Source organism: Chiroxiphia lanceolata, chromosome Z (genome assembly GCF_009829145.1).
Source record: "Chiroxiphia lanceolata isolate bChiLan1 chromosome Z, bChiLan1.pri, whole genome shotgun sequence".
Classification (NCBI taxonomy): domain Eukaryota; kingdom Metazoa; phylum Chordata; class Aves; order Passeriformes; family Pipridae; genus Chiroxiphia; species Chiroxiphia lanceolata.
In genome coordinates, this window is record NC_045671.1 from 19279779 (window position 1) to 19304844 (window position 25066).

At 41.6% G+C, this 25066-nt stretch overlaps 1 protein-coding gene across 4 annotated transcripts in view; it reads left to right on the top strand.

The window, feature by feature from the left end:
* The window catches only part of MAST4 (microtubule associated serine/threonine kinase family member 4), a 296868-nt gene that overhangs the window by 125837 nt on the left and 145965 nt on the right, over positions 1-25066 (top strand). For 3 of the 4 annotated variants that reach the window (XM_032675468.1, XM_032675476.1, XM_032675472.1), the window contains one exon: positions 23753-23784. In XM_032675468.1, the coding sequence (XP_032531359.1) occupies positions 23753-23784 (32 nt within the window). Of the gene's footprint in view, positions 1-23752; positions 23789-25066 lie in introns of those variants that run through there. The other variant, XM_032675475.1, reaches the window with a different exon arrangement.

Here is a 25066-nt window from a genome sequence, read left to right on the forward strand (position 1 = left end):
GAGTGATTCAGAGGACACTGAGGTACAACTTGCCTGGAAGATCCTTGACCTATGGTCAGCTGACTACAGGGGTTCACATGCATCTCAGCACTCTTTCTGCTCCTCCTGGACCTGGAGGAATTGCATTTCTGAGTCAGTGATTTGGGTGACCCAAGCAGCAAAGGACATGCTGTGTTGACTTAGGGGAGACTAATGTTTCCTGAGGGGAGAGGATTTTGGCCTATCCTGGCAAAAGACAGTAGAGTTATAAAAATAGGGTGTTGAACTTGGCCAGCTATGAGCTCATGTTTGATCTGATGCAAGTTGGGGAAGCCTAGGCTTCAAACAGTTACAGAACCATATAATGGTTTGGATTGGAAGGGACCTTAAAGATCATCTAATTCCAATCCCCATGCCATAGGCAGGGACTGCCTTCCACTAGACAAGATTGCTCAGAGCCCCATCCAACCACGCCTTGAACACATCAAAAGATGTGGCATCCACAGCTTTTCTGGACAACCTGTTCCAGTGCCTCACCAACCTCACAGGAAAGAATTTTTTCCTAATGCCCAATTTTAACCTGCCTTCTTTCTGTTTGAGGCCATTAGCCTTTGTCCTCTTACTACACATCCTTGTAAAAAGCTCTTTCCATGTTTCTTGTAGACTGCCTTCAGGTACTGGATAGCTGCAGTTAAGGCACCCTAAAGTCTTCTGTTCTCTAGGCTGAAAAATCCCAATTCTCTTAGCCTTTCCTCATAGGAGAGGTGCTTCATCCCTCTAATCATCTTGGTGACCTTCTCTGGACTTGCTCCACAGGTCAATGTCCTTCCTGTGCTGAGGACCCCAGAACTGGATGCAGCACTCCAGGTGGGGGTCTAAGGAGAGCAGGAGAATCAAGCGGAGGGGGAGAATCTCCTCCCTTGACCTACTGGCCATGCTGCTTTTGATGCAGCCCAGCATACAACTGGCTTTCTGGGCTGTAAGTGCACATTGCTGGGTCATGTGCAGCCTCTCATCCACCAGCACCCCCGAGTCCTCAGCAGGGCTGCTCTTCATCTGTTCGTCTCCCAGCCTGGATTCATAGCAGGGCTGCTCTTCATCTATTCGTCTCCCAGCCTGGATTCATAGCAGGGCTGCTCTGACCCAGGTGCAGCATCTTGCGCATGGTCTTGCTAAACCTCTTGAGATTTCCCATATACCCCCTTCCTGAGCCTGTCCAGGTTCCTCTAAATGACATCCCATCCTTCAGGTGTGTCAGCTGCACCACTTAGCTTGGTGTTATCTGCAAACTTGCTGAGGGTACACTTGATCCCTTGTCTGTTGTCATTAATGAAGATATTAAATAACATTGGTCCCATTAAGGACCATTGAGGGACAGCACTTGTCACTGTCCATCCTGACTCTGAGCTGGTGACCAGTACCCTCTGGTTACAACTGTCCAGCCAATTCCTTATCCACCCACTGAATCCATCTCTCTCCAATTCAGAGAGAAGGATGTTGTGGGGAACTGTGTCAAAGGCCTTATAGGACTGCAGATAAATGATATCTGTAACCCTTCCCTTGTCCACTAATGTAGTCACTCTGTTAAAAGAACAAAAGGGTAAAATATGCTGAGACATTGTGGATTCTGACTCGTCTGCTTGACTCACAGAGCAGGGTTTGTTCTCAGATATACATGAAAACAATACAGATGTAGTCTCTACATAGCTTTTGCTGTATGTATTATATTAATTGGCATAGCCTTGAAACAGAGGCATAATTTAAAGGGTTTCTGGGTAATTTGTTTGCTGGGACTTCTTAGTGGGTAACAAATGTGGACAAAGGTAGACAGAATTGAAGAAAGTGCTCCAGGAGTAATGATCTGAAAGACAAAATAAAACGTGCATTTATAAAGCTGTGAAAGTTAACAGCTGAATAAAAATCAACTTGATAGAGAAGCATGGAGATTGAGAAGGATTTATAAAGGAAAGCATTCAGACTGTTTTCAAACTTTTTTTGTGTTTCGATGCATAGTAAGAGTAAAGCTGTATTCCACTTAGGCTGCTGGTATAAATTAGGAACAGCTGTAACAATTACAAAAATTACTTATAATTTTATTAGCTTGGAAAAAAACACTGATAGAATGAATTAAATAAACTCCAGACTGGTTGTGAAGAGAGAGGACATTTCAGCAGAGATAGAGTTTGTTTGCTTTTGCACATATTCTGGTGTACCTTATCAATTAATTTCAGAGGAAAGTAATCTTTCCTCAACTCATATTGAGTAATTTCTGCAGCAGTTTTTTAAAAAAATCCCAGATTTTGTTGCTGATGAAGTAATTTCTGAATTTACAGTAGTCATGTATTGCACTTTTTAAGCTGATACATTTTTCTAGAACTCTTTTCTTCTATCCACCTCAGTGATTCATGACTTGTAATGAAACAGTTTGCTGTTGAGAACTGTGTCTCCACCTGCTAAACCTAGACTGAAGGTCTTAAACAGGTGAGAAGTCTCATTAAAAATAATTATTTACTTATGGCTATTGACAATAAAAGGCTAGATGGATCAGATTCTATTCTTAAATATGTTTTAAACCCATATTCTTAGAATTTTACTGCTTTTCACCATAAAATCAACACAAATTGAAGTGTGTATGGCAAGAATATGATATGAGAGCAACTTGTTCATCGCAGGATCTGCTCATATAAAAAAGAAATCATCCAGTAAGCAGGGGAGTGCAGAGGATGCACTGCTGTCTGGCAACAGCTGACAGAAGGTTGATTTGATGGCCAATTGACTGCTTGAATGTTATGTTTGCCAAAGGTTAGAGAGTCTGGCAGATGTATAAATAGAAGCAGAAGATCATTTGCAATAAGATATTACAAATGGATCCTCCCTGGCAAGTTAAGATTATCTTCCTTACAAAATTAATCTCCTGAACAAGTCTGTCAGTAGTGTAATATTCATTGCACAAGATAGGTTTTAGAACTTTCTACCCCAAACCAGGAAAAAAAAATCCATAGTACTCCCTTTTCTCCTTACTAAAAATTTAGTTCTGTGGAAGGCAATACCAAGTTATAATTAGATATTTTCAGCTGTTATTGCAGATGTGTGATCTTCTCAGTGGTGCTTGCATGCTTCCCAATTGACTAAAAATAGAAATAGCTGTGGCAGAAATTACTATTATAAATAGTATGTTAGTATAGTATAAATAGTTTGGATAGCATAAATGCTAATATGTATACAAAAGAATATTACAGAAGTGTAAAGTCAGTCTTAAGATATGGTTAAATTGGTGAACATAATCCTTATTTAGGTGTGGGATGTCTGCATAGTGTGGACACAAAAAAAGGGTGAAGTGAAACCAAGCTGTGAGCTAGAATTTGAAATGTTTACCAAGAACTGGGGAAGGGAGAGTGTTGGGTCATACCAGTTTTGGGAGGTATTTCAACCATATTGAGAAAAGGTTTATGTCATCAAAAAGACAGCTGGTTGTTGGTTTTTGTTTGTTTGTTTTTGTTATTGTTGTTGCTTTTTTTCCCCAGAGAACTATTTTATTCACAGAATCATTTAGTTTGAAAAAGACCTCTAAGATAATTAAGTCCAGCCTTTGACTGATCACCACCTTGTCAGCTAGAGCCACATCCACTTGTTTCTTGAAGACTTCCAGGGATGGTGACTCTAACACCTCCCTGGGCAGCCTGTTCCAATGATTATGAAGCCTTTCAATGAAGAAATTCTTTCTGATGTCCAGCCTGAACCTGCCCTGGTGCAGCTTGAGGCTGTGTCCTGTCACCGTTGCCTGGGAGAAGAGACTGACCCCCACCTGCTACCCCTTTGTAGAGAGCGATATGGTCTCTCCTCAGCCTCCTTTTCTCCAGGCTAAACACCCCCAGCTCCCTCAGCTGCTCCTCATAGGTCTCACTCTCTAGACTCTTTACCAGCTCTCTTGTCCTTCTCTGGACTTGCTCCAGCACCTCAATGTCTTTCTTGAATTGAGGGGCCCAGAACTGGACACAGGACTCAAGGTGCAGCCTTACCAGTGCTGAGTACAGTGAGGGACAATCGCTTTCCTGGTCCTGCTGGCCACACTATTTTTGATCCAAGCCAGGATGCTGTTGGCCTTCTTGGCCACCTGGGCACTGCTGGCTCCTGTTCAGCTGCTGTCGATGAGCACTCCCAGCTCCTTTTCTTCTGAGCAGCTTTCCAGTCCTTCTTCCCCCAGTCTGTAGTGCTGCCTGCAGTTTTTGTGACCCAAGGGCAGGACCTGGTCTTGTTGAACCTCATACAATTGGCCTCAGCCAATTGTATCCACCCTATGCAGATCCCTCTGCAGAGCTTTCCTACCCTCTAGCAGATCAACACTCCCACCTAACTTAGTGTCATAAATGAACTTACTGAGGGTGCACTTGATTCCCTCATCCAAATCATCAGTAAAGATACTTTACAGGATTGGACCCAATACTGAGCCTTGGGGAACACGACTAGTGACTGGCTGCCAACTGGATGTGGTACTGTCGTCCCTAAAAGTGTTGTCAGCTGGTGTGCAGAAGCCAGCCTCATATACAGAGTCCATGTATTTATTTATTTCATATTTCACAAAGATGGATGCTAGTGGTAAATCTGCAAAGCTGACACACTGATTCTCAAAACATTACGCCATGCATTTTAGCAAAGAAATCACGGTTCATTGGCTACAAAGTTACCTAGTTCTCTAATTGATGAGTATTCTACCTTCTGTTGGTTGATTGATTCTCTCGTGTCTCATGCTAATTAGTCCTCATACTCAGTCTTTCTCTTCTTTTGAGTTGGTGGATTTCTTGATTCAGTGATCCATGAGTTGATGGCTGCAACTTCCCCCTGCAGGAATTACCTTTTACCCAATTGTCTGGGTGTGCAGCTGCAGAGTGAGCCTGGGGTCATGGGAGCCTGAGGCAAGACACTGTGAACTGGCAGTGATCCCTTACATTACAAAGTGCACAGGGACCTGTGGCACCAGCCAGGTGACAAGAAACCCAGCAGGAGCCAATGACTCAGCAGAAAGATCCCAGTGTGTTGGTTTTGGATAAACCCACAGGAGAAATGGAATTCTAAAATAAACTCCCCTCCTGCCTTTTGTTTCAACCTCTCCCGACTCCTTCCAATAATGAAGAGACAATATAACGATTTAGTAAAGGCCATAGCAGTAACTACAAAGATACAACAGAAAACAGTTTAAGCCAACAAAAGCAGGAATCATTTGCTAGCCCCACAATCTCCAGGGCATAAGCGAGACAAAAAATGGCCACAGCTGTGAGGTTTCTTCAGGCCAAGACAAACTGGATGAGAGGCCCCCCTCGCCCCTTAGCCTGAAACCAGCGGAATACAGGGACAAGGCAAAACCTGCTGGGACCTGAGAGGGCCCTGGAATAGGTCAGGGGACGCTTTTCCTGGGTCTGCTGGAGCAAAGTAGTGGGTCTGGCGGGGGCTGAGACTCACAAAGCAGCCCTGACTTGTGGCAAAACCCTCCCTTGAACCCCACCACACCAGGTGGAAGAGTGGCCCTTTGTGATGGTATGAATATTCATTACTAAAGCCCCACCCCCCACAATAACATTATCCACCCCTTGCTCTATACCATCCATATCATGCCCAGATTTACACCTTTCAACTACATATATATATATGCATGTATAACTATACAATCAAAGGTATTATTTTGGTAATCACCGACCATTCCCCCTGGATGTTTTGTTGAGTCCGTTTAGTCCATGGTGTGTATGGTTTACAATGGCAGTGTCATTCAGCAACCAGTACTACATCTACAATTCAATATTACAGATGGTTCTCACCTAAAATCAGATCCCCTTGAGGTACACATCGTGATTCCCTATCTTTCTGCATTACTCAACAAGTACACCCAGGTCTTTGAGCAAAAACAGTTCCTACATATGGTTTTGCCTTTGCTTGAGAAAGGACTAATCCAAATTTTCTGTCCTAACATACTTTTCATATGCAGCACAGGGACTTTATCTGCATTTATAGTACGTAAGAGTTCTGGTTGGGCAGGAGCATCTTGATTGGTAGAGCCTTGGGTATTAAATAACCAGGTGGCCTTCACTAAATTCAGATCCCTGTGTTTGAAGGTCCCACTGCCCATTGCCTTCAGTGTGGCTTTTAACAGTCTGTTGTCCCATTCAGGTTTCCCAGAGGCTGGTGTATGGTAGTGAATATGATACACCCACTCAATACTGTGCTCTCTGGCCCACATGCCTATGAGGCTATTTTTGAAATGAGTCCCATTGTCCAGTGCAATTTTTTCTAGAGTGCCATGTCACAACAGGATGTGCTTTTCAAGGCCCAAGATGGTTTTCTGGGCAGTGGCATCAGGCACAGGGTGTGGCACCAACCATCCAGTGGTTGCTTCCGCCACTGTCAGCAGGTAGCACTTGCTTTGGTGTGTTTGAGGGAGCGTGGTGTAATCAATCTGCCAGGCCTCCCCGCATTTATATTTCGACCATCGCACCCCATACCACAGGGGCTTTACCCCTTTGGCCTGCTTGATTGCAGTGCATATTTCGCAGTTATGGACAACCTGGGAGATAGTGTCCTTGACTAAATACACCCCTCGATCATGAGCCTATTTGTATGTCACATCTCTTTACTGATGATGTGAGGCATCATTAAGCCAGAAATAACTCTCCCTTGTGTTGCTAGTCCAGATCCGCCTAAGACGCTTTAATCTTGGCAACTCAATCCACCTGTTCATTGTTATATTCTTCAGTAGCCCTGACTGACCAATGGTGATATGGGGATGATGGAAGGCTTCCTGAGGTGCAGGTTGGTAGAGGACTTCCGTCTTCTTTAAGCTGACTTCCAGCCCAAAGAGCTCAGCAGTGTCTGCAAAGCAGGATGTTAAATGCTGCAGAGCTGCTTCTGTGTGGGCAACAAGGGCAATAGTTTACTCTAGCTAGGTAACCTCATCTCCTCAGATGGTAAGATTGCTGGGGAGATAGACAACAGATTAGCAAAGGCATATAGTGCTTTTGGAAAACTCCACAAAAGAATATGGCGTAATAAACACCTGAAGAAAAGCACCAAGATCAGTGTTTACAGAGCCATTGTGCTGTCTACTCTCTTATACGGTTCCGAATCATGGGTCGTCTACCGCCACCACCTGCGATTCCTAGAATGCTTCCATCAACGCTGTCTCTGAACAATCCTAAACATCCCGTGGTCAGATTATGTGACCAATACATCTGTTCTAGAACAAGCAGCGGTCACAAGCATTGAGGCCATGTTGCTGAGAATTCAGCTGCGCTGGGCAGGGCACGTCTCCAGGATGAAGGACCACCGCCTCCCTAAGATCCTGCTTTACGGTGAACTTGCCTCCGGCTGCAGCAAGAGAGGAGCCCCGAAGAAAAGATACAAGGACTCCCTGAAACAACATCTCAGCCTTGGCCATATTGATCATCATAACTGGTCTACTCTGGCCACAAACCGGGATACCCGGAGACACACCATCTATAACACAACTGTCTCCTTTGAGAACACACGCAAGATCACTCTCGAGGAGAAAAGGCAACGCAGAAAGAACCGTATCCTGCTGAATACACCACCTAAGGAGTCTTTCTGCTGTGCCTTTTGCAATCGGATATGTCTGTCACGTATTGGCCTCATAAGTCACCAGCGTGCCTGTAACAAACGTGGATAGAGCCTTCCTAAATCTTCGTTCGCGAAGCCCAGCCATGATGATGATGATGATGATCTTCAGTAGCCCGACTTGGGTACAGGTGCATCTACCTGATGTACTTTTACAGTCGGCTTCTGTACCCGGACAGAGATGTCTTGCCACATTTCAGCAACCCAGATGGGTTTCCCTCTGTACTGCCAGTAGGCCTTTTTCCATTGGTCCAGCCACGCCCACAGAGCATACTCAACCGTCCATGAGTCAGTGTAGGAATAGAACACTGGCCATTTCTCTCCTTCAGCCAGCTGGATGGCTTTCAGCTCTGCATGTGACTTGATCCACCTTGGCCCTCAATGGCTTCTGTGACTTGCTACATAGGACTCCATATGTCAGCTTTCCATTTTTTATTTGTCTCTATGATACAGCAGGAGCCATCAGAGAAAGAGAGCGTGTTGCCTTTCATTTTCTGGTAGCTGATTATATGATGGGGCCTTCCCAGCATGTGTTACCTGCTCCTCTTCCTCTTCTGATGATAGTTGGAAATTTTCACCTTCAGGCCAATTTGTGATGATCTCCAAGATCCCAGGGCAATTAGGATTTCCTGTCCGAGCTCGCTGTGTGATTAAAGGGATCCACTTACTCGATATGGCATCAGTGGCATGATGTGTGGAAGGAACTTTTCCTTTGAACATCCAGCCTAGCACTGGCAGTCAGGGTACCAGGAGGAGCTGTGCTTCAGTGCCAACCACTTCTGAGGTGGCTCGAGCCCCTTCATAAGCTGCTAAGATCTCTTTTTCAGTTGGGCTATAGCTGGCCTCAGATCCTTTGTATCCCCACCTCCAGTCATCCTCGAGTCTGCCCAGGTACTTTTTGCCGGAGGCTTCAGGAAGGACCATTCTCCCTGGCTGCAGTGTAGAGCACATTTTTAAATCCTGTCCTGTCCTGACTGGCCCAAGGGCTACTACATGAGCAATCACTTTTTTGATCTGTTCAAAAGCTTGTTGCTCAGGACCCCATTTGAAATCAGTCTTCTTCCATGTCACAAAGTAGAGAGGGCTTACAATCTGACTGTACGCTGGGATGTATGTTCTCCAAAAACCCACAGCACCCAGAAAAGCCTGTGTTACTTTCTTGATGGTTGGTAGAGACATAGATGGTATTTTGTTAACCACATCCATTGGGATCTGGCAACGTCCATCTTGTCACTTTACTCCTAGAAATTGAATTTCCTGGGCACATCCCTTGACCTTACTTTGTTTAATGGCAAAACCAGTTTTCAGGAGAATCTGGATAATCTTCTCCCCTTTCTAAAAACTTCCCCGTACAGTGATGTCACAAACTCACTGTAATTGTTCTGGAGCCTCATCCCTTTCCAATGCTGTCTGGATCAGTTCATGGCAAATAGTGGGGCTGTGTTTCCACCCCTGGGGCAGTCAGTTCTAGGTATATTGCACACCACTCCAGGTGAAAGCAAACTGTGGTCTGCACTCTGCTGCTAAGGGAACAGAGAAGAATGCATTAACAATGTCAGTGGTGGCACTACTTTGCTACCTTGGACTCCAGTTTGAACTGAAGTTCCAGCATGTCCAGCACAGCGGCACTCACTGGTGATGTGACTTCATTCAGGCCACGATAGTCCACTGTCAGTCTCCACTCTCCATTGTACTTATGCACTGGCCATATAGGGCTATTGAAAGCTGAGTCTTGCTGACCACGCCTTGGCTCTCCATGAATCATCTGATGGATAGGAATCACAGTGTCTCGGTGTGGTATTGCTGACAATACACTGTTGGTGGTGGCGATCAGCACCTATTATTCTAGCAGTCCCACAGTGAAAGGGTCCTCTGAGAGACCAGGCTGTCTTATGTCTTCTATCTCCACAGCAGGTATCCCAAAAGCCCAACGAGGCCCTTTAGGGTTGTCTTGGTTTAATGACAGTATGTTCAGGAGGTGTCTAGTGAGATAACCCTTCTTTTTCTTTCTTTGTTTTATTTCCCTCCGCTCAAATATTGACAAATTACAAATTACGAGGAATCTGAGTGAGGAGGAAAACTAAAACAACAATTTTACTAAAAATCTGAAGAAACAAAAAGAAACAACAGTGGCAGAAAAAATATTACCTCACTACCCCTTTCCCCCTAGGTTAAAAGCAAGCCTTGGAAGGATATTTTATCTGAAGCAAAAAAAGTCCTATGCTACTGAGGCAGTAGCGTGGGTTCTGGCATAGAAGAAAAATAAAAAATCACGTGGGGTGACAGTGGTGGGGCCCGGCTGTACTGGTATGATGCTGGGGCCAGAGCAGCCCCAATCCAATGCAAAAGATAGATGCTGCTGACCGCATCAGGACAGCTCAGTTGGGGGCCGCGGTGGTCCTGATCCGATGTGAAAGACAGATGCTGTTGGTTGCATTGGGATGGCTCAGCTGGGAGCTGCAGCAGTCCCGAGCTGACGTGAAAGGCGACTGCTGCTGAGGTGGAAAAACAGCTGCAGCTGAAGCAAGTTGGTCCCCAGGGAAAAAGCTCCACTGAGCAAAACCCCAGGTACCAAGAGAGCCAATTCCAGAAGTGCCTGGAGGGTTTTATCCTCTCTCTCCTTAGTTCCTGCAGTGCTTCACTTCAGGGACACTCCTGTCCCCGTTTCCAGCAGATTGCCAGTGCCACAGACAGTCCCTCTCTGGGTCAGCTCGGGTGGGTCAGGGAGAGCGGTCCCCTGCACTCTGAAACCATGTGATGCTATGAAAAAAAATCACCAAAAATCTTTCCAGTTGGACTAAAACTGTGACAGGGGTCTTTGAAATAATAGTACCTCTCTACTCTTGAGGTAATCTATGCCAAGGATACACAGGGCCTTTGGACCACTCACAGTGGGGTGTTTTTGCCACTTCTTCCTGGTCAAGCTCACTTCAGCTTCCAGTACAGTCAGCTCTTGGGACCACCCCGTTACCACAGAAATAGAAGTGGATTCTGCCCCTACGTATCTGGATGGCATCAGAGTCCGTTGTGTGCCAGTGTCAGCTAAAGCGTTATATTCTTGTGGGTGTGATGTGCCAAGGTACTACCCTTAACGTTTGATTTGTCTGTCAGTGCACCAGGAAAGCTTAGACCCTTGTGCCCAACCCATCTTTCAGCATCCTGTTCTGGGGATTCTTCACTGAACAGTCCTGCTGGAATGGAGGGTGATTCAACTGCCCTTTTGAGGGGGCTAAACCAACAGCCTAAGGGAGACCCCTCTGCGGGTCTTCCCATTTTATTCAAGTGTGTTACCCGCTGCTGGCAACTACCAGTGCTGGTGAAGGACTCTCACTGACAGTTTATGGAATAGCAATCTTCATTAATATAAAATTGTAACAGGTTAAAGTTCGAAGCTCTGGCAGCAGCTGGGACTCGCAGATCTCCTCCTGCAATGGCTGGGACTCACAGAGCAGCTCTGAGTCGTGGCCAAACCCTCTCTTGAACTCCCAATGCCAGGTGGAAGAGTGTCCACTTGTGATGATGTGATGGTGTGAATATTCATCACTAAAGCCCAACCCCGTGGCCTATAACCATAATATTCAGACTATCTCACAGAGTATAAAAGCTCAGGTGGTCCTTTGTTCAAGGTCCCTCCCTTGAGGCTGTGAGGCCTGTTTCACGTATAAGGCAGGACTCTATTTCACAACTCTCTTCTCATTCTCTGTAACTTTCTGGGTGAATTCTTTATTATTTCTGACCCTTGAAATACCAGTACCATTCACCATCACCCAACAATCCAGCTGGTTTTTCACCCAGCAAACAGTGCACCTGTCCAAGCCATGGGTTGCCAGCTTCTCCAAGAGAATGCTGTGGGAGACAGTGAAAAGACTCTATCCACAACCTTTCCCTCATCCACTTAGTGGGTTACCTGGTCATAAAAGGAGATTAGGTTGGTCAGGCAGAACCTGCCTTTCATAACTGTACCTGATCCCCTTGGTTGTCCTGTATGTGCCGTGTGATGATGCTCAAAATAATCTGTTCCAGAACCTTCCTGGGCACTACGGTACGTCATTCTGCATGTATTTATCTTACCTACCTATCATAAGTAAGCTCAGGAAGTGTGGGTTAAATGAATGGACAGTGAGGTGGATCAAGAACTGGCTGAATGGCAGAGCTCAGAGGATCATGATCAGTGGAGTAGAATCCAGTTGGAGGCCTGTAGTCAGTGGTGTTCCCCAGGGATCAAGACTGGGTCTTACTCAACTTGTTTAGCAATGACCAGGACAAAGGGATTGAGTGCACCCTCATCAAATTTGCTGATGATACAGAACTCGGGGGAGTGGCTGATACACCTGAAGGCTGTGCGGCCATTGAGTGGCACCTTGGTAGGCTGGAGGGTTGGGCAGAAAGAAACTTAATGAGGTTCAAGAAGGGCAAGTGTAGGATCCTGCACCTGAGGAGGAATAACCTGAAGTACCAGCACAGGTTGGGGGCTGACCTACTAGAGAGCAGCTCTGCAGAGAAGAAGATTCGAGTCTTGGTGGGTGGCAGGTTGACCATTAGCCAGGAGTGAGCCCTTGTGGCCAGGAGGGTCAGTGGTATCCTGGGGTGCATCAGGAAGAGTGTGGCCAGCAAGTGGAGTTTGGTGGTTCTCTCCCCCTACTCAGCCCTAAGGAGGCCACATCTGGGGTGCTTTGTCCTGTTCTGGGACCTCAGTAGAAGAAAGACTCTTGGAGAAGGTCCAGCGAAGGGCCACAAAGGTTATGATGGGTCTGGAGCATTTCTCTTATGAGGGGAAACTGCGGGAGCTGGGCCTGTGTAATCTAGAGAAGAGAAGACTGAGAGGGGATCTAATTAATGCATATAGATATTTCAAAGGCAGGTGCCAAGAGGATGGTACCAGATGCTTTTCAGTGGTTCCCAGCAACAGGATGAGAAGCGATGACACATGAAGTTTCACCTCAACATGAGGAAGAACTTTTTTCCATTGAGGGTGGCAGAGCACAACAAGCTGCCCAGGGAGGTAGTAGAGTCTCTGTTTCTGGAAACATTCAAAACCCACCTGGACACGTTCCTGTGTAACCTGCTCTAGGTGACCCTGCCTTGGCAGGGGGTTGGACTAGGTGATCTCCAGAGGTCCCTTCCAATTCTAACTATGCTGTGATTCTGTGATCTTTTCTAATGAAATTAGCGTAGAAAATACACTGGTGCTTTCTTCAAATATCTTGGTGGCGTGACTGCAGAAAAGGTGAAAACTGATGGATTAGCCTGCGAGTTTAATCATATAAATTGCCAATATATATTGCAAATTGCCAATTACCAATATAAATTGGTATAGAACTGGGAGGAATTTTTCATACTATTTCCTATTGCAGTCTCAGTGTAGGTTTGGCTTGTCTCCTGCTGGCTTAAAAACAGTTAAGAAGTGTAGAGAAGAAACTATGGTTTTCTCTCTTTTATTTTTATTTCATGTTGAATAGATACAAACCTGAGGGTGTATGTTCTATTCTTTTCTTATCTTTTTTTTTTTTAAATTTATTTTTGAGGGTCTTTGAGACTACTCTGATGAGAAATCTCTGTGCCTTTGGAAAGTTATTCCCTTTAATAAGCAGATACTTCATGACAGAAACTTGCAGACAACCATACTAGATAGAGGTGTAAATTCGAGTAACCTTCACTTATCCTGTTAGACCTTATTAAGCTGGTATAAATAGGATTATCACTCAAAGGTAAAAGGGAGTTTAAGAAATGTAATGCTTGCAAAACTTAATATAGTTTCTGATATGATTTACTTAGTTTCTCTTGGAACAATCATTTTGCTGTATTGGGCAAAGAAGGAAATGGAACTGGCTATAAAGTGGCAATAAATCAAAAGATTATCTGGGTCCTAATCTCAATTGATCTAGGGTGTTAGTAGTCCCAACAAAACTTATAAAATATACCTGACTTTATTGCTAGCACATATAGAGAGAACAGTTAATGACAGAAATTGTGAAACAGGATTTATCACAGTTACATGTTTGCTTTTTTATATAAGGAGGATTGTCTGTCTGCTGTGGTTTTTAGCTGAAAGCCTTGTCTAGGCTGAAACAGTGCTTTATTTCATGAAATTGTTATACACAGTGGTCTGACGCTGCTCTAGTAATTTGTATTGTTTTATTAAGGATTATTCCAGTAAAATTGTCAGTATTAAGAAGCTGGGGTTGTGCCTCAAGGCAGTCTTTGCTAGACATCAGCTTCCTGCTTGCATCAGAGATTTTAGATCACAGATTGATACATGAGATATATACGTTGATGCACACATTTTGAGACTTTCAGATGAAAATAAAAATAGCAGACTGATAATGCTTGTGTTATGTTCCCTTTCTGATAAGGAAAGGAATACTTAAAAAGAGCCTTATTTTCCTGTCTTCCTGCAGTGGATACTCAAAATTGAGATTGCAGCTTATCATCAGCAGGGAGAGCAACATAATATCAGTATGGATCATGGGATTTTTGCCATACTATTTTTGGAGACGTTAAAATCAAATTTTCTTGCTTTAGAGTGTGTATTGACTGGGTGGTAGTGTCCTCTTGCCTACCGTATAGGAAGAGGAGCAGTGACAGTAGTCTTTTGCAAGTCAGCAGCAAGTGTGGCAAACAAACAAGCAGGAGCAAGGTAGGAAATGTGAGAAGGCCTATGAACAGCAATGTTTAGATTTATAATAGTGGCAGAGACAAAAGATTATGACAGTGGGGCTCTCCTTTGGGAGAGGAAGACACTAGAGTGGATCTTCAAAGTTTTCAGGGCATTTAAAGTCCTGTAAGAAATCAAGCTTCAGCTGAAATTGAATAAGCTGAAATCAAATGTTGAGAGAAATGTGTGAGCAGAGTTTTGAAGTGAAAAAATGAAGTGTGCATTTTGATTAAGCTGGTTTCACAAATGGGGTTAATATTTACCTAGCTGGTCTCCAGACAGTCTCAATTTTTACAGTGTAACCCTTGCTCTAGAACTTGAACCTTTTTTTCACATCAGTAGAGCACATTGCTAGTAAGCTGTGCGGGATCAGCTGAACCAATCAAATGTGAATTTACAAATACTAATTAAAGTGTCAACATTAAGTAAAATCTCTAATTTTGAGACCTTTAATTACATAAGGGGCAGAAAGTCTGGAATCATTAACAGAGCAAATGTATAGTTTCCATTTTATGCGAAAGAGGCATTTCTGTTGTCTGCTGAAAGCAAAAAAGCAGTGTTTTGTCACTGCTGTTCCATGTGACTTTTCTGGGTAAAAGAGTTATTTCTGCCCTTTGTTCCTGGCTTTCTGCAAGTCTTTCCCTTCTGTATGAAGAGCAGCTGCAGAGCTTAGCTCAATGGGTCTGAAAGTGGACATTGTGGGCACAATAGTGTTTTGACCAGACTCTGTGACTCCATTCAGCTGAGTAACATAGCTTAAAATTAAATTCCAGTGAACTTTCCCCTTTCGGCTTACCTGGTCTCTTCCAGCTGATGATTGTGAATGTGTTAAGGTAGAGCAAGGCCTATATTTGGCTAGTGGTAATGAGTCCTGGAAAAAGGAATTTGTACTCTTTTTAGCCCCTTCTATCCTGTGCAAAATGACTAACAAAAACTGTTGGAATCAAAACCCAAGTGTAGGCAAGTCTCCTTCATGCTGAAGGTAACCTTAATCATTTTATCTTCTAGTTACTGATTTCAACAAAGTTCAGCAGCAGCTGCTGAACTGTGTAATACAAAACATGATGTGTAGCTGGGAAAAGGAAGGCATCTAGATTCCTGTGGGCATAATGGTCTCCAGCAACTAGAATGTCAAGAAGTGTCAAGAGTGGCCCCTGTGTCCTGTGGTGTTCTGCTTTTTAATAGCAGGCAAAATCTTTTGTAGGTATGCCGATAAAAAACCCACTGTTTTCTGTTTGATGAAAGAACCTAGAGATTCAAACAGAACTTAGAGAAATCCCTGCCTTTAGTCAAAATGGATTCAGAATTTTCCAGTGGTGGTTAACTGTATAATTGCTTATATTTGTTCAGATGAACAAATTTATGGCATTTACGTCTTGTGTGATTATTTTTTCTTTTTCTTCTCCTTTTCCATTAATATATGATAACACTTTTAAACTCTAATGATAGGAATATTCATGTGAACTTAGCAGCTGGAATCTTTTGAGTGTTGTTGTTTCAAACACTTTGCAGTCCATGCATTTTCTCCATGAGTCATGTGGTGAAGTGGTACTTTGCCAAGGGGTGAAATAAACTGTGTGATAGCAGGTCAGAACGAAGCATGGATTTTCTAACACTGTGTTAGATTAAATAATTCTGTATACTTCAGGTGAAGAGTTCATTGAGAATTTTCATACTGTTTTGTTAAAGAAACATGGTTATTGATTTTTTAAAAGTTGAGCTAAGAATGCAACATGGTGGGTAGCAGTGAAAACCTCTGAAGTAATATTTTTCTGATGTTTTTACTTTACTTAAAAGAAGCAAAGAAAATGCAAAGATTCACTGAGCTAATGTTGGCAATAGTCAAATTGCTGTCTTTCAGAGGCGTTTGTGCTTTTCATTAAAGGGAGTTTTCACCTTTTACTAATTACAGTAGCTACTCTCCAAATAAGCTACTGCGCTAAGGAAGTGGAGTTGATGGGTCTGCCACTGCTGCTTTTGGCTGAGAATATGAGATATAGTAGAGATTATGTTATTAATGCATAGTTTGAATAATTCTTAACTGCATTCCTGTTTCTCATTTGAGCAGTAGGTTACTGATACAGTGTTTGGAGTTATTTTTTTTGTGATGATGTGGTACATCCTTGAAGCACTGAGTATTTATGGATTCAGTTGGGGTAAACTAGGCATGCCAATAAGCATTTAAAAAAACCCCCAAACCTTGTTGTCTCTCCCTGTCATTTTCTGTGTTGATGAATTTTATTCCCATAAATGGTATGTTTTCAGCACTTTTGATTTACTTATTTATTTATCAACTTCCTTTTCTTTCCCTGGCCAAGTCAGTTTGGTTATTATTTTTTCTATTTCCAGGATCAATAGATGATACTCCAAACTTCTTTGAGTGACTGACTCCTTTATCTTCTCTTTTCAGGTTCTTGCTACTGTCTCTGAACTGTAAAACAAACAAAAAAAAAGCAAGCTAATTACAACCTATGCATCCTGGTGTAGTTGTTTTTCTTTGATTTCTGTTAATTTATTTCAAAATTTAGTTGGGAGCGTCATTTGTATTGTATCTCTTAAAAAGTGTAATTTTTCTGAGCAAGTTCTTTTGGTTGCCAAATGTTACTACCAATCCCGCAGTTGGAGAGACTTCAGACTACAGTGTAGTTAGTAGGAAAATCCTTACTGTAAATGCATGGAATCATTCTGAAATGTTTCATCTTTTTCCATGAGTATCAGTGTTTTTAATGCTATATGAGAGTTTCTAGAAGAATACTAGGCAAAGCAAAACACATTTAACTGCTCTTTACTTTGTTAGTCTAGTCTATTATAAATCTTAATGTTGTATCCGGTTCATCTATAGGAAAATAAAAATAGATTACTTAAGTAGTTCTTGTACATGATAAAGTGATTGATTTCTTTTTATTGTATGGTTTTCGTATGTAGCCAGAACACAGAACTGATGGAAAGGTATGTATCTCCTTTGAATAATACAGTCAGCAGTGCCTGTAACAAAAGCAGAGAAAGTTAACTGAAGAGAGAAAAATGAATTTCAAAGAACACACAGTATAGAATTAGACAAAATCACAGAATATACCAAGTTGGATGGGACCCACAAAGATCGAGTCCAATTCTTAGCCCTGCACAGGACCATCCCCCAGAGTCACACCATGTCACTGAGAGCATTGTCCAAACACTTCTTGAACTCTGTCAGGCTTGGTGCTCTGACCATTTCCTTGGGGAGCCTGTTCCAGTGCCCAACCACCCTTTGGGAGAAGAACCTCTTTGCAACCTAAACCTTCCCTGACACAACTTCAGGCCATGCCCTTGGGTCCTGTCACTGGTCACCACAGAGAAGAGACCAGTGCCTGCCTCTTCTCTTCCCCTCACAAGAAAGTTGCAGAATGCAATGAGGTCTCCCCCCCTCCCTCTCCTCTTCTCCAGGCTGAACACACTAAGTGACTCAGCTGTTCCTCATACAGCTTCTCCTCAAGGCCCTTCACCATCATCGTTGCCCTCATTTGGATGCTCTCTAACAGCTTAATATCTTTCCTATATTGTGGCACCCAAAACTGCCACAATATTCAAGGTGAGGCTGCCCCAGTGCAGAGCAAAGTGGGACAATCCCCTCCCTCAGCCGGCTGGTGATGCTTTGCCTGATGCCCCCCCGGACATGGTTATCCCTCCTGGCTGCCAGGGCACTGCTGACTCACATTCAACTTGCCATTGACCAGGACCCCCAGGTCTCTTTCCATGGCACTGCTTTCCAGCATCTCATTCCCCAGTCTGTACGAACATCCAGGGTTGCCCCATCCCAGATGCAGAATATGGCACTTCCCCTTGTTGAACTTCATAGAGTTGGTGGTTGCCCAGTACTCTAATTTGTTGAGGTCTCTCTCTGCAGGTCCTCCCAGTCTTTGAGAGAGTCATCAGCTCCCCTGAGTGTTGTGTCATCTGCAGACTTGCTTAGTATCCCTTCCAGTCCTGTGTCCAAGTCATTTACGAAGACGTTGAAGAGCACAGGGCCTAAGATGGAGCCCTGTGGAACCCCACTAGTGACTGGTCACCAGTCTGATGTCACCCTGTTCACTATTACCCTCTGTGCTCAACCCATGAACCAATTGCTCACCCATCACATTTTGTCCAGAAGGATCCTGTGAGAGACAGTATCAAAAGCTTTACTTAAATCCAAAAAGATGACATAAACTGGCTTCCCCCTTGTCATGAAGGGAAATCAGGTTTGACAAGCAGGACTTTCTTCTCATGAAGCCAAGCTAGCTCTGGCTGATGACTGCATTGTCTTTCAGGTGTTATTCAGTACCTTTCAGAATAATCTTCTCCATAACTTTTACAGGTAATGAACCGAGACTAACAGGCCGGTTCACTTCTACACTATATCCCCATTAAAATCTGTGGAAATTGAATGGAATCTTCCTTGAGTAGTGGTAACTACCTTCTGGTGTTTGCCAGTGCAGTAGTGGCAATTTTCATTCTTGAATGTGCTTGTGAGGAGATGACCTTTGATTTAATTGATGAGGGTACACACTAAGCAAGCAAAAACCCAGGTATAGTGGTGACTGCATCTGAATGAATGAAAAGAATGAGAAAGTTTTCAGCTGAAAGGCAGAACATCAGACTTCACCATAAGGCATTGACTTACATTATGAATGAAGATGGTATTGGTACAGTTTTCCTGAGAAAAGTGGATATAGAATTGCAACTTGGACAGGCTTAAAACTCAGAGTGCTGAGAAAGAGGTGGTGCTAATATGAAGTCACTTGGGTCATCTGAAAGTGAGAACAGTTTTATAATTACACCTGTTTTGACAGAAATCAGATCTGAGTGAGAACACCTTGACTGACAAAGAACATATTTCTTCATCTTTTTGAAAATTAGTTAATCCTGACTAGAAAAATTCCACCCTGGTATCACTATAAAACCATTTCTGAGGAAGAGGCTTATTAGGAAACACTGTAAGTTGTCATAAGAACAAAACAGAGCTTTGCCAGAGAAACAGACTTAGAGCAGGAGAAGCACATTTGGTGTGAGACAAACGACAAATCTGCTGTCGTCCCCCATCTTATCTTAGCAGAAACGTAGTAATTGCTAAAGAAGAAATCCTTCAAATTCATCCCTCAAAGCAGTAATTCTTGCTGTCAGTCATGATGATAAGAAGATGAATTGTGTGCCATTGCTGATTTTTTTCTTCCTACTGTTATTAATGCAATGTTAATGTTACAATGTTAACCTAGTCTTAAGATCTAACACGTTACCAGAAAGTATTTAGATGCTTACAGTTTATAATGGATGGGTACAGCAAAAGTGATAAAAATAAAAAAAAAGTCAAATGAATCTTATCATATCTAACACCTCCCCAGCTCAAGAGTGCATTACTGGAATTTGTCTTGAAAAAGTGTGTTTTTCCAGACTACTTTATGGACAACTGGAAATTCTGAAAGAACATTGCAGTTGTTGGAAGATGAAGCAGATTTACTGTGGTTGTGAAGTCAATCTGTATTGACAACGTTACCTATGTCTTTAGTTGTTTATGGATGTGGCAGTTTCTTGTTGATTCTTTAAAACTGAATCTAGTAACAAGCAGTAACAAATAAGTTAATGTCATCTTTTCTTCCTCCCATATAGGGGATGAAATTTAGTATTTTAAATGTTTTGTAAAGTCTAAGTCACCTCTGTCATTTAAATCTATTAATATAATTTTATTATTTAAACCGTGTTTCTAGTTAGTGGGGTGAAGGCTTTGATCCAGAACTAAGTTCACTGTGCTTTATTTGGTCAGTGTGGTTTTTTTATAAGGCTGAATATCTGCACTGTGATGCAGAGATATTGAACTTGTCCGTACTGAAGTGTTTCACAGGTGTGTAGAACCAGAGGAAGAATAATAATTACTGAAATAATCAAAAAGCACTTGTGCTTGTAAAACCATGTTATTGATAGTAAAATGCACAGAGTAGAGTTTGAATTTATTAATGATAGTTGCAATTAAATTTAGTACACGTGGTTCTTAATGTAATATCACAGCAATTTGGTACAGCTTGCACAGATATCTTAAACTTGAGGCAAGGTATATCATGTTTTGTGACAATAGTTTTTGAAATACACAGGGCCTCAAGGGCAAGAGTCTCTGGTCCATTAAGTCTGCTTTGTATTACTGCAGTGGAATGACACAGTCCTAAAATGAGCCCAACTTGAACTGGCCAGAGGAGAATTCCATGTAGGATAAGGGCAAAAGCACATAGTGTTGTCCTCTGGGACAGGGCTGGTGACTGACAGCCATGCCGAGTGGTAGCAAAGGCATCTTTTTCTCTTTTTAATGCCCCAGGTGCTTGCTTGCTAAGTAGGTGATCTGAAGGTCCTGACCCTGCTAAATTTTACCTTAAGCAGTCTGCGTGTGTTGGATGCTGGGCAGTGGAACTAGGACAGACAGGTCTTTTGGGTCTTCAGTTGAGGCTTTCAGAAAGGAAACGCTGTAATGCCAGTTGTTGCGAGTCACTTGCAGTTTAACTGAGATCTGAGCCAGAGTGTTGCAACCCTTAAGAACTCGATGATTTTTGGTGTGGTATCGTTCATCCTCATTTTCAATGGCTGTAAGTAAAACAGCTAGGTAACAGGGTCAAAGTGGCATCTTTAGGTTTTTAGAATGGATGGCGTTTATATACCTAGGAAATAAATGATTTCTCTAATCTAAGCTATTGACTAGCCCCATGTAGAACTTGTTTATGCTTTTCCCAAATGTTTTGTGTAGATCCAGTTGTGGAGCTGCGCTGTACTATTACAAAGCTAGCATCAGGTTAGTGAGCCTTGTCTGGAGCGAGAAGGCCTGTACTGACACAGCTGATAATCTACTAATTCCTTCGGGCTGTGAAAAAATCTTTGAGGCAGGTGAGTCCTAAGTGAAACTAGAAAAATCATGTAGGAGCTGCAATAATTCAGGCTAATCTGAGACAGAAAAATAAGCTTCTGTTTACTACATTTCAGATTCTTTTTTTTTCTTGGAGACACTCCAGCTGGAGAAGCATGAGAGAAGTGACCTTTAATTTTAATATCATTGCTATGATATATAAGAAAAATGAGGATAGAGATCTTATCCAGGAAGGACATTTCTTTTATTACTGTCCTTCGTTTGTTTATATGTATATTGTTTTAAAATCCAGCCTTAGAAATAAAATGTTTTCTAAATCATCCTGTATGAATTACCTACTTAAGGTTTTGCTTATTTTTTACTTCATGTGGGGTGATCTTGGCAGTTTTTAACATCTCTATTCAGTGAGTCAGTAATCTTTTGGAGCCTTATTCTGCAGTCAAAAGTAATGCTTCAGTATGGCATGCGTGAGAATGCGCCAAGAGCTTAATGTGACTTCAGGTGTCTACAGAAGGCAGTATCTGTCATTTGCTGTGCTGTTATAATGGTGAACTACAACCAAAACAACCTGATTGAACAAAACAAAAAAAAAATCTGATTAATAGGAAACAAATTAAAAGTACATATTGCAACACAAACCCATGGATGATTCTTGCTTATACATTTTGGCAGTTTTTCCACAAGCATTTTCTGCTGCAGTAGGACAGTGCCTAGCATTACAAGTAAATTTTTGTGTTAGAAATTGAACACAATGACATTGTAAATATTCAAGGAAAAAATACCAAAGGAAGTACGTGGGTTCTAACTTGCAGTTACATTTTGTTCCTGATGAGTGTGACGTTTTAAATTTAGGGGAATTAGCTTTATAATGCAATATTGTGTGCAGGTGTAACTGTTCTTGTGTATATAAGCTTATGTCATGCTAAAAGGTGTTATTTTAAAATGCACATTCTGAACAGTTGCTGGAACTTCCTAGGAAGTGCCAGAATTTGTTACCAAGGTCCCTAATTCTGCTCTCCTGTGCCTTTGCGTTGTGATCTCTAATTGCATTGTTTCACACTATTTTTTCCTGCCTCATTCAGTGAACAGGATAGGCGGTGCTCAGGAATTGAGCAGCTACTTGATATTTTAGGCCTTATCATTCATTTAGCAGCCCCGGCTTTATTTACTGCACACCATTTAAAATTCTCTAAAGAATACATAATTATTTATTCCCCTATGGCCTTTTCTAGGGTGCCTGGCTGAACTATTTTTGTCCATTCGATTGTATTTTCATACATGTTTTCTGATCAATACCTATAACTTTACTTTCTTTGCTGTGTGAAATAATTGTGTGTGCACACTTACACAGAGTGCATGTATGTATCTACTTTTGGAAGAGTTTTGCAATTATTCCCTTTGATAACTTATTGAATGGAAACTGAGTAGAAACTTTACAACATCCTTTTTTGAGGTTACTGTAAATAAATATAAAAGAATGCAGTTAAAGGAGTAAATGCATCCATCCATATAACTTGAACCATTCTCATATGCAATCTTGTCTTTCATGATGCTCTTCAACTTCACATGTATCTTGACTGTATGACCTCTAATGTCAGACAAGTTGTCCCTTTGTTTGAATGTAGTTGATATCCCCTGCTGGGCATGATTGCAAAGACAACTTAACTAATTAGCTTTCAGAATATAAGTTCATGTGAGAAATAAAAAAAAGGAGGGTGGTGGAATACTGCAGCAGATTGTTTGGAGAGGTTTTGGAGTGTCCATCTTTACAGATTTTCAAATCCCAACTGGATGTAATTTTGAGTAACCTGTTGCAATAGGCCTTGCTGTGAACAGGTTAGACCAGAGGATCTCCAGAGGATCTTCCAGCCTCAGCTATTCTGTGATTTATACAATAGAAGATGATCTACTTGTGGGTGTATATATTTTGCTTGTTTCTGATGGGCAAAACTTTATGGATCTCATGGCTTTCTTCCATGCTAAAATAACAGTAAAATGTTTGTTTGTAATTTCCATTTGACAACGAGGTATCTGGCCAGTCACATAAAAAGTAGTTAGTTGTTAATTGTTCTCAGCAAGAGTTTTAGAAATGTTTAACAACAGTATTTCTGTTGTTATGCTAGTACTTTGTAGAAGATTGTAATCAGTTATAATTATTTATAGTGGACAAAACTGTTATGTACTTCATCTTTTTTGTCTTAAAGAACATAGTATAGAAAGCTTGGTGGTGATGGTCATCTATTTAGCTTGTGATCCTGTTGTTAACAACTTTTGCGAATGATCAGTGTTAGAAAGAACTTAGAATATCTTTGTTACTGACTCTTGCAAATTTTAGTAGTGTTACCAGTGCATCATAGCTGACTGTAAGGCTTTTCCATAATATCTATTAAAATATTAAAATATTTTAATATTGCTGCTACAAAAAGGCCTAGACTTTTCCAATTGCTAATGATAATATTTCAAATAAGAGTAGAAGGTGGTACATGTAAAATATATATCATCTTTTATTGTTGTCACAACACGTCTTCTATCTCTCTGCTACTAGTGGGATGAGAGGATTACAGTACTTTTCTTAAAAAGGCCACTTCCAACTGAAATGTTTTATTCCTAATACACTGTAACTTTTTTTTCTGTTGCAGAAAGAGTTGAGCCTTCCAAGAAGAGGAAGTTTGTAAGTATATGAAGTTTTTCTGTATTGTGCTACAGTATAGTATATGGGTTTTATGATTTTAGAGTGGGCTAGTCTTCTTGTCAGGACAGTTAAAATGGAGGTTAAGTGTGGTGGTTGATCTGCCTTAGAATAACTGGAAAGAAATGAAGATTGTAGATGAAAACCTGTCACCTTTTTATGCCTGTCTTTTAGAGGAGCTATGTGAGGGATTTTCAAAGTGACAAAAAGTTCTTACGTTCAAGTTTTTGTTTCGTATTGAAGATTTTTCTTGTTAAAAATCAAGGAAGAAATCTGATTTCTTTATGAATGATATCAAATACATGTATCATGGAAGTAGAACTGCTTCCTTAAGAAATTCTGTGAACAGTCCTGTGGATGAAAAGGTAGGAACAAAGAATATATGAGTTCTACTGAACATATTGGATTGTTAAGCTACTGTTTTGATTATGGAAGTAAAGACTGTAAATTCTTGTATAAATTGTTACTTAGTTATGATAATATGTATTCAGATACTGAGTTTAATTGTATCTGTACAATTTCTGTACCTTGGATTTGATTTTCCAGTAGTTTTGAGCTGTTTGGTTTGAAAGCGTGTATTTTTTATTTGTATGTCTTATTTTCTTGTTTTCTGTTAGTAATTTGTTGAGAAAATATTGGGCTATGAACATAACAACATGTCTTAAGAAACAAACTGTTCACTTACTACTTTCTTTCAAAAGTGCTTTAGTACTGCAAGACAATCTCTGTATGTGAATAAGCTTGTGTTAGTGTGACAACACATTGTGAACAAAATGCTAAGCTCTGGCACAAGGGGCTAGTTACTTGGTTTCAACTTGATATTGCTGTGTAGCTTTTGGTGATGGTAAGGTTAGGTATGTGAGTAACTGAAACTAATTGCTGGGAAAGTGGATTTAAGTGCTCTGTTATTCTGACTTAAATGGCATACCAGAAGTCTGTACTTCATAGGACATCTGCTGTCTAGGAAGAGACTCGTGTTTTAGGTTCTGATGCATAAGAAATCTTGGACAATAAGCAAACCTATTAATTAGGAAAAAATCAAGAAAATATAAAACTAATTTCACATCAAATATTTGATTATTGGAATGGCAGAGAGAAAAAACCGTTAAGGAAAATGGTTTTTGGTGCCTTCTTTTGGTGTCCTTGGTACTTTATATTAACCTGAAACTGTTGTGTGGGCAGAAGACAGCCTCTTTTAAAGTTAATGGCTAAACTCCTGTTGACTTCAGCCAGAGCAGAAAGTGGTTCTTGAAACTTGACCTTG